At 45.2% G+C, this 15637-nt stretch overlaps 1 protein-coding gene across 2 annotated transcripts in view; it reads left to right on the top strand.

The window, feature by feature from the left end:
- Positions 1–991: 991 nt before the first annotated feature.
- LOC139376399 (helicase SRCAP-like) overlaps positions 992–15637 on the top strand; it is a 30090-nt gene continuing 15444 nt past the window's right edge. For both annotated transcript variants that reach the window (XM_071118945.1, XM_071118944.1), the window contains exons 1-14: positions 992–1207; positions 2957–3031; positions 3173–6306; positions 8431–8685; positions 8851–9036; positions 9209–9548; positions 11466–11650; positions 11822–11900; positions 12024–12113; positions 12309–12485; positions 12721–12932; positions 14441–14618; positions 14726–14862; positions 15265–15434. In XM_071118945.1, the coding sequence (XP_070975046.1) occupies positions 3427–6306; positions 8431–8685; positions 8851–9036; positions 9209–9548; positions 11466–11650; positions 11822–11900; positions 12024–12113; positions 12309–12485; positions 12721–12932; positions 14441–14618; positions 14726–14862; positions 15265–15434 (4889 nt within the window). In that variant the 5' untranslated portion in view covers positions 992–1207; positions 2957–3031; positions 3173–3426. The remainder of the gene's footprint in view (positions 1208–2956; positions 3032–3172; positions 6307–8430; positions 8686–8850; positions 9037–9208; positions 9549–11465; positions 11651–11821; positions 11901–12023; positions 12114–12308; positions 12486–12720; positions 12933–14440; positions 14619–14725; positions 14863–15264; positions 15435–15637) is intronic.

The following is a 15637-nucleotide window of genomic DNA, read 5'->3' as shown; positions in this document are numbered from 1 at the left end:
AAAGATGAATTATTAAATGAATTGTTGGTTACTTGATTGTGTGGGTCTTGTTTGTTTTGGTGCCTAAAAGAGTTCAGCCACTTATTTTATTTAACGAGGCAAGTCAGTTAAGAACAAATTCTTATTTACAGTGATGGCTTAGGAACAGTGGGTTAACTGCCTTGTTCAGGGTCAGAATGGCAGATTTTTACCTTGTCAGCTCGGGGATTCAAACTAGCAACCTTTCGGTTACTGGCCCAACGCTCTAACCACATGCTGCCCCCTGACCACATATACTTAGACGTGGTCATATTGTTATTCTTCATGCTTTCCAGACAATGTTTATTTGGAGAGAGCATACAGTGTGGATCTCCAACTCTGACCATGGAGAGCAGGACTTTGTTCCATCCCAGCATTAACACCTTAAGTAGTGAATGGTGGGCAACCACCTAGTTCAATTGCAACATCCTGATCCCTCTGTACAATGACCCTTTTACAATAGCTAAACTGTTCTGTGACCACTGAACAAGTAATGGTAATTAATTTGCCCTGTCAGAGATACTGATATGACAATGGTGTAGTACTCATTGACACCTGTTTCACAATTAACGCTTTATCTATTATCTAGTAATAGCATGATATTTGGATTTAGTGTGCTATTGAAAGGTTGTTTTTTTTGCATATTGAGTCCACTTGGGTTAAGTAGAAACCACAAATACACCACAAATAGGTGCCGGAGTAAGAATTGTAAGCTTTTCTATGGAAAGAGAAACATTTGCAATAACCAGGTAAATTAATTAAATCCTAGTGGAATACATTGAATTGAATAAAAATAAAATCTAACCAGATAATGGCAACATAAAACATTTCCCCCAAATTATCATGGGATTTGCTATAATTTCAACTAAAGCAATAAATGCACCGTTTTACCAATCCCAAAAATTGCAGCGGCGCGCCGTTCAACTTCTCGCGAGATAATACTTTCTTCTGCACTTTGTCAGCAGTGGTTCTCCACCATTTCGCTGCGTCTAAAAGTCTCCTCCCCGCAACCACTAGAACCCGCTCTCTTTCAGTCCGTATTATAACTTCTTCCCACGGACCTACTCCTACCTCGTTGGGTACCGAGAGACAGTTTAGAATACTATCATCACGGATTGAGTACGATTTTATCCGGATGACGACTCCATCAACAAGAATTTTGTAAAAGAAAACTGGTCGGAAATTTCAGGTAGGTGGGAACTTAAGATGGCGGCCACTAGAAGGGGGGCATGGAGGAAGTAGTAGGGGGCACCAGGGGGGCTTGTTCGCGGCGGGACACAACATCCAGTTAATTCTGACAAATATATTTATAAAATTGAGGGTTACGAACGTTTTCCTTGTCTGCATACTCCACTACAACACAGATTCAAAAACAGGTGTCAATGACGGCGCAATTACAAAGTTGCTAATTATTTGGCTTGTTTACCTTCCCTGTAACGTTAGACTTCACCTGCAGCCAGAACATGTACTTCTTAGCATCATGGCCAAACAGTGGCTGTGGCATGGAATTTGCCTAATGCAAGCCAATTTAGCTGCGGCGCGAAAAGATTTAGCTAAAACTATCTGTACTAACAAGGCTGCCGCTAACGTTAGCTCTCCACAGAATAAGAAGATACAAAATTAACAATGGTAACTTATATTCAGGCGAAGGTGTTTGAGTGTAATCACGTTGGCCATATTGGAATCAGAATAAAATGGATTTACACTGTCTACTTGGGATATCACTTCTCAACAGGAAAAGTAAAAAAAAAAAAAAACAACTGGAGGACATCTTTTAATTCATAACTAAGTGTGACTGTGTGGGATCACTCGAACCCCCCTTTTATCCCCCTCGTAATCACTGCTACATTTTAGCGAGAAACATTGCAGGAATAATTTATTTTGTTAGTATTTTAACGTGGTAAATCATTTATATTGACTGACTATATAGCTAAATGTATGATTTCAATGTTTAGTAGTTGTGGTTATTTGACCCCGTGCAATGACGTCACAGGTAATTGTTGGGAAGCGGGTTTTAATTCGACTTTTTAAAACCCCTTTTTCGCTTCAAGCGAATCAGAAATGCATTTATAAAGACCCAGACCATTACATAACTTCGGATGGGGCGCGTGCGCGCCTAGTTTAAAGTATTGGGAGTATTTGGGCCAACAACGCTCATCTAGATATAAAGGCAAGCTGTATAGGTAGCTAGTCAACTAGTAAACATGCTAGCCATGTAGTTAGCCAACTAACAACAATAGTACCTAACTAGCTAAATCAACAGTTATTGAAACGATACCACCAAAAGAGCGCACGAAAACATTGAGCGTACGAGTGTCACGTTGCTTCAGGAACACCTACATGTCCCCGCTGCACATGCCATGCCCAGATTATTATAAACTACAATCAATTTCATTTGCAACAGTGTAATACTGTTGATTTGAATGGCTGGAGGCCCTTGCGTCAATTTGTGCGTGTAGCAATATGTTTGATAATGCCACATCAGGGAAAAGGTCAGGGGCTACAATTGTATAAACCTAACAAAGTTGTTTTATTTTTTTATTAAGTCATTCTAGAGATTGTATTAAATATTTGATTCCAAGGAAAGCATATATTGCATTTGCTAGCAAGTAGTCGCTAAATCGAAACGCATATGCAAAAGTCTGTTGGAAAAGGTTGTGAACTATGCCTCAAACACCTCACCTGCCCATATAATACAATGTTTGATTCATGAATAGTGTACAGTATAACAATGTTGCCACCCTCATTCTTTGGCCAGCATTGTGCAGTTTTGGAACTCTTCAGATAAAGGGGAAAGGGGGTGCCTAGCCAGTTGCACACATGGACCAGAGTAGAACAATACTTTGTGGTTCTATGATTCTATGGAATTTAAAATTGTATTATAGTCCAGAGAACAGTGGCATTGATCATTTTACTTACCGATTGTCTTTTTATTCAGAATATGTGGACGGGACCTTAATCAGCATCCTGGAAGTGGAAAGCACGGAAGCGCTGTGTCCCACACCACAGACAGGTGATAAGTTCTTCCTTAACCAGAGACATTGACTAGTTAGACAAATTGTTCTTTGCTGGATACTTATTGAAATATTCGTCTATAAATGCATGTACTGTACTTCTATCCGTCAACTGAACTACATCCTCTCACTGCTTCCAGGTGCAGTGTGTAGCCGGAGCAGCACAGAGGGAGGAAGCTCTGGGGAGGAGGAGGTGCAGCAGCGCACCCCTCCGGCTGTGGATGTGCTGGGTGACAACCCCCAGGCTGCGCAAAATGTGGCCGCTGCGCCTCTCCCACCACTGGATAACACGACCACGTCACACCCTGAAAGACACGGACGCGTCAGTGAAAATAACACACCCACAGAGACTCACCCCAACGACAACACTAAGGACAGCCTTGAAAGAGGGCCAATGTCAGATAGTGGTGGTGGAGGAAGATTGGGCCCGTTGCACCCCAAGGACCCTAGTCTCTCTACAAAGTCCCATTCAGACAGGCTCTCTGACACACAGACCGACGGAACAAGCCAATATTCGCATTATGTGTCACAAACTGATAACAGCAGCCACACAGACAGACAGACGAGTGCTGCTGGACCAGGCCAGGCTTTGCATCAGAGAGTTGCAGGTGGACTGGTGGTCATCAGTGGGACAGAAAAGGGCCAGCCTCTCCCAGAGAAATTGGAATATAAACAAGAGACTGGAATCGAGGAACTTGGCAGAGAACACCCAGCTAGAAACCTTCCCTCTAAATCCTGCTCAACAGTGTCCCCACTTCCCCTCATCCCAAATAAAGATACAGTCCCAGACCACAACGAAGACCGAGGGATGGAGCAGTCTCAAACAACCCTGTCGAATCAGGCAAATCAGGCCAGCCACATACCTCTGTCTGAAGTCAAAGAGCAAGCAGGCATTCTGCAAAATTCTGAGCAGCCTATCCCCCCAGTGCTCATCACTGACAACAGTAAGAAGAAACAAACAGACCTCTCCACAGAACCTAAAATCACGCAGAACTCGAATTACGGCCAAGAAGAGATACAGGGAGCTAATGCGGTGGATCAGGGACCACAAGAATCTGAGAGATCTACAGAACCGTCTGAGAGTAGACACGTCACACTTGGGAGTTCACAAAAGCTACTCCCAGACCCACCAACTGACATATCCGGGACCCCACAGTCAAGAGAAACATACTCTGGTCTTGTCCCCTACACGCCCCCTGGCAGTGGTAATTCCACCCCAGACTACACAACTGACAGACAGGAGAGTGAGAGCGATATCCAGACAAATCCCCCTCTCCCAACAGAAGAACGGATTGAGACTAACAGGGTAAAGGAGACTGAAATGGCGAAGCACTCACCCAACTTTACAATCCAGTCACAAAGCTCTTTTCTACAGGAGACAACAGCAGCAACCCCTCCTATCCACCACCTCCCCAGTACAGAAATAGACTTAATGCAGACAGAACAATCTATTGAAGTTCAGATGTCTAATCCTGACCACAAAACCAGGATGGAGACTCCACTGGTCTCTGAGCTCGTGCTGTCAGCTGATGCTCAAGGAGCTGTGTTTCATGGAGGAGAGACCAGCCTGGAGTTGCCTGAGGAGGTGCAGGTGGATCAGTGTGTCCTCCTGGAAGAACATCTTGTCAGTGGTGATACTGCTGTTATTGAATTAACCTCTGAATATTCTGACAGAGAACCAAAGTCGTTTATTGAAGGGACCCATTTGGATATCGAAATGGACCCACTGGCTGCAGGAGAATTTGAGATTTATAGCTTTGTGGAGGAGGAGATTGCGATAGAAGTTGTTGGAGAGAGACCGTCCCTCTCCCCAAGCTACGAAGTAAACTTATTCACCCCACTCATGGAACACTCTGAGAATTGTACAGCCAGTGAGGGACGAGAAATATGCCTGCTATCTCACCCTCAAGCGAGTAATGACAATGATCAAGTCATTATCCAGCATCGAAATGACTTTACCCCTAGTCTCTCCACACAAGATGTAGAGATGACTGATGAAGGGCAGAATTTTGAGCCCGAAAACACAACTACTGAAATTGACAATACTGTGTTGGAAGATTCAAGTGAGGTTTGTGTAGTCCAAACTGTCCCAGATACTCCAGATGGACAGATGAACACCTTTACACAAGCTGCATTACCTTGTCTGGAGACCAGCACAGCTGTCTCACACAATAGAGGGGTGAGCATTTCCCCAGCCACATGTCTGAGTGACACACAAACGCTGCCAGGGGAAACGGAAGTGAGAGCAATGGCCAGTACATCTTCTCTTGTCTCCCCAATGGATGAATTAACAGAGGGTGTTGTTGTACAGTCAAACAGTCAACACAGTATTGAGGTCCTCTCGTCCCCAATTACCATACACTTGCCAGAGGGTAGAAAGCAGAATTCTCCTCTAAAAAAGGTGCCTGTAGCCACCTTACAAAATACTACAGAACCCAAGTCCTGTGTTTCTTCTCATGAAGGGACCAAATATCCACAGCCCTGTCCAACACTGACAGAAACCCCAGTGGAGACCCAGCAGGATGTTTATCGTACCGTTAATGTGACAGCAACCGAGGCCAACCCAGAGGCTTCCCGGTCGACACTCTCTTCTGGCATCATCGACCCAAAACTCCTCGTACTAAAGCGTGGGGACACCCGTCTCCTCAAACATCCTCCCTCCTTATTGTTGGGGGTATCTAGGCAGCAGAGCAGCAGCCTGATGCAGGCTAGCACTAGCAGCTTCAGCTGTGGCTCAGACACAGCACCTGTATTAGAGTGCCTTCCAAAAGCTGTGTCAGTCGCTGTGCCTATGCTTGTAAGCAGTCATAGAGACCAGACAGAGTCCTCTGTCAAGAGAGAACCCACAGCAGCACCTCCTGCTATTCCCGCTACAAACACGCCAACCCAGTCCCGTATGACCCCTCCATCTACTCCCACACCATGCAAATCTGACAAAGAGGCCTTAACTCCAATCAAAACATCCACGGGCAAAGCAGTGACTGTGTCTCAAACCCTAAACCCTCCGAATATCATCAATGCGTCTTCCAAGCCCCTCTCTGCCCCCAAGTTGCCCTCAACATCAGGCAATGTGACGAGGAGTAAACTCTCCAGTTCCTCCAGTGATGGGAGCCAGTCCGGACCACCGCCTGTCATCCGGCCACGGCTAGCCGGTGTGAAGGGCCCAGGGCTCAGCAGCCCCACGGAGGAGAGCAGTGATGAGGAGGCTGACCTGGCAGTGGAGGCCCAGGCTAGCCGCAGGAGCATGGTCAACCCCAGCCCAGCAGTGAGCAAGGTATGCCCCAAAATGGCTTTCTGTGTAGCTTAGCAGTTTTCTTCAGATGTGCTGCCAAATCAGCGATTATATGTATCAACAGAGACCATTCTTTTAGCAGGAAAGGTGGGCTTATGTTTGCTCTGACAGTTTTCTTAAGCAGCATACAATAAACATTTTGCTACTGTGTGAATAGTTGTTTATTATGCTTATAATGAAGGCATAATGTGTTTAAATGCAATTCTGTAATATTCAATTCAGCAAAAACTGAAATGGAGATAGATAAATCAAATTTAGATTTTATATGTCACGTGCCGAATACAACAGGTATTACCATGAAATGCTTACTTACAAGTCCTTAACCAGCAATGCAGTTTTAAGTAAAATAAATACATAAACCAACACATAAAATAACAATAACGAGGCTACATACAGGGGGTACCGGTACCGGGTCAATGTGCGGGGTACAGGTTAGTCGAGGTAATATGTATCGGCCAAAAGTTTAGACACACCTACTCATTCATGGTTTTTGCTTTATTTGAACTTGTTTATCATAACTAAGAAATAACACACATGGAATCATGTAGTAACCCAAAAAAGTGTTAAACAAATCAAAATATTTTAGATTCTTCAAAGTAGCCACCCGTTGCCTTGATGACAGCTTTGCACACTTTCGGCGTTCCAAAAGGTTTGTCCTAACTTTTGACTGGTACTTTAAATGTAGGTAGGGTTAAAGTGACTTTGCATAGATAATAAGCAGCGAGTAGCAGCAACGTAAAAAAAAAGAAGAAAGAATGGTCAATGCAAATAGTCCAGGTAGCCATTTGAAGTACTTTTCAGCAGTGTTATGGCTTGTGGGTAGAAGCTGTTAAGGAGCCTTTTGGACCTAGAACCGGTACTGCTTGCTGTGCAGTAGCAGAGAGAACATAAACTCCCTTTTCAGTTTTGAAGACTTTGGAGCTTGATGGCTATGGTTAATTAAATGTAGAAAAATGTAGCTGGCTGTGTCGGTGCTGCAATATCCACTATATATACAAAAGTATGTGGACGGCCCTTCAAATTAGTGGATCCGGCTATTTCAGCCACACCATAATATTAAGCACACTGCCATGCAATCCATAGACAAACATTGGCCTTACTGAAGAACTCAATGACTTTCAATGTGGCACTGTCATAGGATCCCACCTTTCCATCAAGTCAGTTCGTCAAATGCTGCCCTACTTGAGCTGCCCCGGTCAACTGTAAGTTATTTTATTGTGGAGTGGAAATGTCTAGGAGTAACCGGCTGAGCTGCTAAGTGGTAGGCCATACAAGTTGACAGAACGGGCCGCTGAGTGCTGAAATTCTGTCCTCGGTTGCTCTGGAAGCAACGTCACACACTAACTGTTTGTCGGGAGCTTCATGAAATGGGTTTCCATGGCCGAGCAGCCGCACACAAGCCTAAGATCACCATGTGCAATGCCAAGCGTAAGCTGGAGTGGTGTAAAGTTCGCCACCATTGGGCTATGGAGCAGTGGAAATTTTCTGGAGTGATGAATCATGCTTCACCATCTGGCAGTCCGACAGACAAATCTGGGTTTGGCGGATGCCAGGAAAACGCTTTCAGCATGTTTTCACTGTTTTCCAATTATAGCATTTCACTCTCAGTTCTCAAGATTGTTTCTCCATTTGTTTCATGCAGTGATCTTTCATATGCAGTGTTCTGCTTTAGTGATTAAGTTGGCCACGTTTTAAGCCATGTATGTTTTCCAGCATGAGCAGAGACAGAGCAGGCCAGACAAAGGCCCTTTTCTCAAAGGTAAGCGGTGGGTGTCAGACGCTCCGATAGATCACACTTGCAGGATGCTCGCTGATCACTGAATGATTACATGAGATAGCAGGTTGTGAACACTGCAAAGTTTGTATGGGTGTAGGCTACAGAATAGTAAACTTTTTTTTGTTTTGTTTTCAATGCAGCATGTGATTTCTTGAGGTATAGCCTACGGTATCAAAGATAATTGTTGATAGCTTGATATACAGCATGTTTGAGACAGATTTAGCTGTGATATCTATGCATGTTTGTTCCTACTGGAACAGAGGCAATCTTGTTATGGTCCTGCTCAAAAGTCCTCATTTCCTTCTCGCTGCCTTTCCCTCCGTTTCCAGGTACGCCAGTGGATAGCAGACAGGGTCACGCAAAGTTTGTCACCCGCCTCCTCATCCACTTCATCCCGCTCTCCCGGCCTATCATCCTTCATTGACTGGACTCCCAGCACTACTCCCCTCATTCTCCGAGGTGCCCAGGGCAGGTTCCTCTCTCCGCCCTCTATTGGCCCAGGAGGCTCCTCCCCATCGGACCCTGTCACTCCCCATCGACCCCGCATGGAGCGTCACGCAGACATGGCTGAACTAGCCAAACACGTGAGTCAGTGTTCTGATTTGGACCAGGTCTCCTGCTCATCCTTCTGACCTTTGTTCCAAATTGTCAACTGTGAATAGTTTTTCACTTAATAAACTGTCTAGACTGGAACAATCTGAGTTGCTTTATTTCTATAATTCCGGATGTGAATGAACTATGTGTTGTAGGAGGCGGAGATAGAGGGCAGGACCGTAGCGTTGAAGAGGGAAGGTTTTTGGTCTATGAAGCGACTGACCCGCCTGACGGAGCCGGTCCGGCCCAAGGTTCACTGGGACTACCTGTGTGAGGAGATGCAGTGGCTCTCGGCCGACTTTGCCCAGGAGAGGAGGTGGAAGAGAGGGGTCGCCAGGAAGGTAAGAAACCCTCTTATATCACTTTTATTTTACACCGCTTGGCATCTCTCAGAAGTGGCATCCATATTGCAGAGAGATTGGTATTACCTATTGTTTGCTTAACCACTGCCATGATTTCAGGTTAGGTCCAACAAGTTCAAAATAACTCAATTAGATATGCATGTTTCTCCAGGTGGTGCGGATGGTGATGCGACATCACGAGGAGCTGCGGCAGAAGGAGGAGAAGGCCAAGAGGGACGAGCACGCCAAAATCAGACGAGTCGCCTCCAACATAGCCAAGGAGGTCCGGGCCTTCTGGAGCAGTGTTGAGAAGGTGGTGCAGTACAAACAGCAGTCCCGGTTAGAGGAGAAGAGGAAGAAGGCTCTGGACCTCCAGCTGGACTTCATCGTGGGCCAGACAGAGAAATACTCTGACCTCCTCAGTCAGGCCCTGGAAACGGCACCGGCTGGGAACAGTGAACCTGCACCCTCACCACCCAAAAAATGTCTTCCACTTGTTGTGGATGAAGATGGTGAGAACTGTTTCTTTGCTAATTGTTTCTTGAGTATCCAGATTGCTAGTTATACCAGTGGAGGCTGCCGAGGGGAGGATGGCTCAAAATAATGGCTGGAATGGAATGGTATCAAACGCATGAAAACCATGTGTTTGATACCATTCAACTAACTCAATTCCGGACATTATTATGAGCCGTCCTCCCCTCTTCAGCCTCCACTGGTATAACTAGAGAACCATGAATAATTTACAACATACGGAGGTTGTTGTAGCCACTGCTCTTACTTCAGCTGATGTACTGTGTATTGTGCATCCTGGTGCAAAATGCCACGTTGGTGATGGATGTGTTGCTTTGAGACTTTGTGAAAAGCACTGTTTTACCCAAAGCGTCTTCTGTAAGATTCAGTTGCTAAGGTGTACACTAGTACTCTTCAGTGTGCCTCTGTTTAGTCTCCATTAGCAACTGTCAGACTCAGTGACGCCAGTCCAGTGACCCCCGCCACCGCGGAAATCTAGTTAGCATTAAAAAAAAAAAATCTCCATTTAAAAAAAAAAAAAATCTGTCAATTTTAAGCTAGAGATATATTTGTTTTGCATTGGGTGCGTCTCAATCCACCGCACATGACGGTTGCCTCCGTTTTGCTCTACGACCCCCACAAGAGTCTTGGGCCTCGTCTGAAGTCGGTACAGCCGATCTGCCAACTTCTGTCTGTAGCGTCCGAACAGTTACACACTAATATGACCCCACTGTAGAAAGAGGAGACTCATGAACACGTACAGTGCATTCAGAAAGTATTCAGACCCCTTGAATTGTCCATGTTTTTTTGTTACGTCTCAGCCTTATTCTAAAATTGATCCATCTACACACAATACCACATAATTACAAAGCAAAAACAGGCTTTTAGACATTTTTGCAAAAGTATAAAAAAACAGACCTTCAAACCCTTTACTCAGTACTTTGTTGAAGCTCCTTTAACAGCAATTACAGCCTTGAGTCTTCTTGGGTATGACGCTACAAGCTTGGCACACCTGTATTTGGGGAGTTTCTCCCATTCTTCTCTGCAGATCCTCTCAAGCTCTGTCAGACAATGATCCAAAATACACAATCAAGTCAACGTTAAAAAGCAACAAATTTGAAGTTTTGGTCCAGTCCTAATCCCAATTGAGTTGTTTTGGCAGTACTTGAAACGAGTAGATCATGCTCGAAAACTCCCAAATGTCGCTAAGTGAAAGCAATTCTGCATGGAAGAGTGGGCCAAAATTCCTCCACAGCGACATGAGGCTGATCAACAACTACAGAAAGCGTTTGGTTGGAGTCATTGCAGCTAAAGGTGTCACTACCAGTTATTGAGTATAAGGGGGCAATTACTTTTTCACACAGGCATATGGTGTTGCATAACATAGTTTATTAAATACGTATGTAATTGTTGTGTTATTTGTTCACTCTGGTTGCACTTTATCTAATATTAGGTTTTGGTTGAAGATCTGATAACATTCCGTATAAAAAAAATATGCAAAAGTAGAGCCAATTCTAAAAGTGGCAAATACTTTTTCACAGCACTGTAGCTCAGTAGAACCCACCCCGGTTTAGACCGGGCTTAGACTCTTATGGGTTAAAGTGCAAAACTGATTCTCAGCGTAATTCCGTTATGGTTGAATTGCCCAAGGCAAAAGGACCGTCATCTCCTGCCTTCAATTTCGGACTAGAAACGATGCAATTGTTGCATCTCTGAAGTGCAGTGACATTCCAGTCATCAGATGTGACTTAGTAGTTAGCATAATGGAAGCGAAGCTTTGCCAGAGATTGGAGACTGTTCAATGCTGTTCAAATAAGCATGATGCAGTGTCCTGCACAGTTTCTAGCCCAGGTGCCTTAACAGACTGGCCAATTGGAGACCAGGTTTAACGTTCCTCTCTTCCTTCGTTCCGTCTGCAGACAGAGACTTTGAGCCTCCGTGTGGTGGTGAGGAGGAGGAGGATGATGAGGAGACCATCGAAGTGGAGGAGGAACAGGATGGCAATGACCCTGAGACCCAGAGGAGGGAGATTGAGCTGCTAAGACAGGAGGGGACCATGTCCCTGGCAGAGCTGCTCAGCACCCTCAAATGGCCCCTTTCACAGGTGGGTACCATTGACAAAGGAGACTGGACAGAGCCCCTCACTCAAACACATGCGTACTGCATTCCCATGCCCTTCCTTTGTATAAGCTGGTGCACATTAACCTAATTGTTCATACTTTAAAATGTTGTAAATTTTGTTATTTGGTGGAGACTGACTTTGTTCCTTCCACAGGACTCGGAAGAAGAGTGCTCAGACAATTCGTCCACAACAGTGGACGAAGACGCAGAGTTCACAGCCAACGAAGAGGATGGTAAGTGAGGCCTTGTTATCCAATTGCAGTGAATGTTATATGCATGTAAAGTAGCTCACTTGTCAATATATTGACTTGGTTGTGAGTATTGTGTAATTATTTGTCCCTGTCTGTGGTGCTCAGCTGAAGATGAGGAGGACACCATCGCAGCCCAAGAGGTGGTGGAGGGGGAAGCAGATCACGCGGGCGAGCTGGATGACTTGGCCAAAGAAGGTAACCTCCCACACTACTAAAATAGTATAACAGCTGTATCTGCTGCACAGATGTTGAGTCCAATGTGCTGTCTAGTTGTTTTTAAGCTATTGTCATTACAAGCTCCACAAGTCACTTTTCTACTCCTATCTGTTGCCATGACGTCCATTATTCAAGACCATTCTAAACTTCATTTTCTTCCAATTCCCCTCCCAGGTGACATGACTGTGGAGGAGCTGCTGGAGAAGTACAAAGGAGCGTATGCGTCTGATTTCGAGGAGCCCTCGGCATCCGCCTCTCCTGCCAGCTCCGATGAGTCTGAAAATTCTGTAGACGAGCAAGAGGAGAGCGAGGAAGACAAAAGTGACGTGGAAAGCAACATCACCACCTCAGGTACTGCCCACTGTAACAAAACAGAACATCTTTGCTCTCTAACCTAGTGAAAACTCTACAAAGCTTCACACTGAGCTTTCAGATTGAATTGATACTGTAGATGAACCTACAAACCAAAAACCAACTTTTCCCAGGGCCTTCTACCTTATGGATTTGACTGTCAGGCTAGTGCATTTGTCCTGATTTTATACCATGCTCACTGCATTACCCCTCTTTTCACCTAATCACTCACCAGATAAAGAGGACAGTGGTGAGGAAGAGGTAATTGACAATGATGAAGAGGACAGTGATGAAGATGAGTGCGACGAGGGGATGGAAATCCTGCTGAAGGAGGGTGACCACAGTCCCCCTCTCCCAACCGGCCCGCGGCCCAAGAAGGAGATCAGCCACATTGCTGCTACTGCAGAGAGCCTGCAACCCAAAGGCTACACCCTAGCCACAACCAAGGTGGGTAACCCATGCCCTACAACACTGGCCAGATGATCGAACAAGGATCCTTTGCTATTAGTTTGTAGTTGACTTAAGGGAAAGGTTAATATTGTTCCATTCATTCCGTTCTAGCCATTACAATAAGCCTGTCCTCCAATAGCAAAATACACTACATTACCAAAAGTATGTGGACACCTGCTTGTCGAACATCTCATTCCAAAATCATGGATGTTAATATGGAGTTGGTTCCATATTTTTAAAAAATGTGCACATTGATAAAATATTCTAAACATAAATACCTTATTTGTATAAGTATTCAGATCATTTTCTATGACACTCAAAATTGAGCTCAGGTGCATCCTGTTTCTATTGATCATCCTTGAGATGTTTCTACAACATGATTGGTAAATTCAATTGATTGGACATGACTTGGAAAGGCACACACCTGTCTATGTAAGGTCCCACAGATGACAGTGCGTGTCAGAGCAAAAACCAAGCCATGAGGTCGAAGGAATTGTCTGTAGAGCTCTGAGACAGGATTGGGTCGAGGCACAGATCTGGGGATGGGTCCCAAAACATTTATGCAGCATTGACGGTCCCCAAAGGGCACAGTGGCCTCCATCATTCTTAAATGGAAGACGCTTGAAACCACCAAGACTCTTCCTAGAGCTGGCTGCCCAGCCAATCTGAGCAATCAGGGGAGAAGGGCCTTGGTCAGGGAGGTGGTCTATGGTCTCTCTGACAGAGCTCCAGAGTTCCTCTGTGGAGATGGGAGAACCCTCCAGAAGGACAACCATCTCTGCAGCACTCCACTAATCAGGCCTTTATGGTAGAGTGGCCAGACGGAAGCCACTCCACAGTAAAAGGCACATGACAGCCTGCTTGGAGTTTGCCAAAAGGCACCTAAAGGACTCTCAGACCATGAGAAACAAGATTCTCTGGTCAGATGAAACCAAGATTAAACTCTTTGGCCTGAATGCCAAGCATCATGTCTGGAGGAAAGCTGGCACCATTCCTACGGTGAAGCATGGTGTGTGGCAGCATCATGCTGTGAGGATGTTTTTCAGCGGGAGGGACTGGGAGACTAGTCAGGATCGAGGGGAAATATGAACGGAGCGAAGTACAGAGTGATCCTTGATGAAAACCTGCTCCAGAGTGCTCAGGACCTCAGACTGGGGTGAAGGTTCACCTTCCAACAGGACAACGACCCTAAGCATATAGCCAAGACAACATAAGAGTGGCTTCGGGACAAGTCTCTGAATATCCTTGAGTGGCCAAGCCAGAGCCCGGACTTGAACCCGATCTAACATCTCTGGAGAGACCTGAAAATAGGCTGTGCAGATATGCTCCCCATCCAACCTGACAGAGCTTTGAGAGGATCTGCAGAGAAGAATGTAGAGTCAAACCCAAGTACTGAGTAAAGGATCTGAATACTTAATGGGATATTAAAGTTTTTTTTTTAAATATACTTTTGCTAACATTTCTAAAAACCTGTTTTTGCTTTATTGTTTGTTCTTCGTCAATAGGTTAAGACTCCCATTCCGTTCTTGCTGGTGGGCCAGCTGCGTGAGTATCAGCACATCGGCCTGGACTGGCTGGTCACCATGTACGAGAAGAAGCTCAACGGCATCCTGGCTGACGAGATGGGCCTGGGGAAGACCATCCAGACGATCGCCTTGCTAGCTCACCTTGCCTGTGAGAAGGGTAAGACATTGAGTCATTCATACACTAACATTTCAACGTTTTACCAAGACAATAGAAGAGATGTACACAACCTATATATCGGATACTAAATCAAGTTGGTTGTTCAGGTAACTGGGGGCCCCATCTTATTATCGTGCCAACCAGTGTGATGCTGAATTGGGAGATGGAGCTGAAGCGCTGGTGTCCTGGATTCAAAATCCTCACTTATTACGGCAGTCAGAAGGAGAGGAAACTCAAGAGACAGGTAAAACAATCACCAAATCCCCTCGTAAATGGATACAAATCGTCACTGGCACTTACTAACTCGGGCCTATCATTCCTCACGATGACCCCTCTCCAGCGCACTCTGTTCTGGGCAGTCCTTTCCATCTTGTTTCACCCTTTGCCGATTTTTCTAATTGTCTGCCTTAAGCTCCTGCCTCCAGGTATTTCTTTGGCAACCTCTTATCCTTTTCCCTTGCGAGTTCCAAAATAATCTTCACTGGCGCTGCCTCATCTCCTTTCTGGTGCTCCGTGTCTCATTCCAACTGAACAAAAAGTCAGCCTTGCATACTGAAGTGGATAAAAGCCCTGGCCCACTTGAAGTGGATCAATTCAAGTGCCAGATCCTTTCGATAATCTAATAAAAACGTCCTCTTTTTTTCAGGGTTGGACCAAGCCCAACGCCTTCCATGTGTGCATCACCTCCTACAAGCTGGTGCTGCAGGACCACCAGGCCTTCCGTCGCAAGTCCTGGCGCTACCTCATCCTGGATGAGGCCCAGAACATCAAGAACTTCAAGTCCCAGCGCTGGCAGAGCCTGCTCAATTTCAACAGGTCCGCACTAAGGGAGGAGGGAGGAGATGGTTATAGATGGCCAGTATAACTGTTGCCATTGAACATCATAATCCTAATTTATGAATGAATGAATAAATAATAATAATAGCACAAAGGATTCTTATAGCGTTTTCTAAAAACCTTCAGACAAGTGCTTCTATTTCTCTGCATTCTTCCTTTACTAATATCAGTCAAAATTATGA

The sequence above is a fragment of the Oncorhynchus clarkii genome, chromosome 20, assembly GCF_045791955.1.
Source record: "Oncorhynchus clarkii lewisi isolate Uvic-CL-2024 chromosome 20, UVic_Ocla_1.0, whole genome shotgun sequence".
In the NCBI taxonomy this organism is placed as follows: Eukaryota; Metazoa; Chordata; class Actinopteri; order Salmoniformes; family Salmonidae; genus Oncorhynchus; species Oncorhynchus clarkii.
This window is presented reverse-complemented; position numbering and strand designations above follow the sequence as displayed.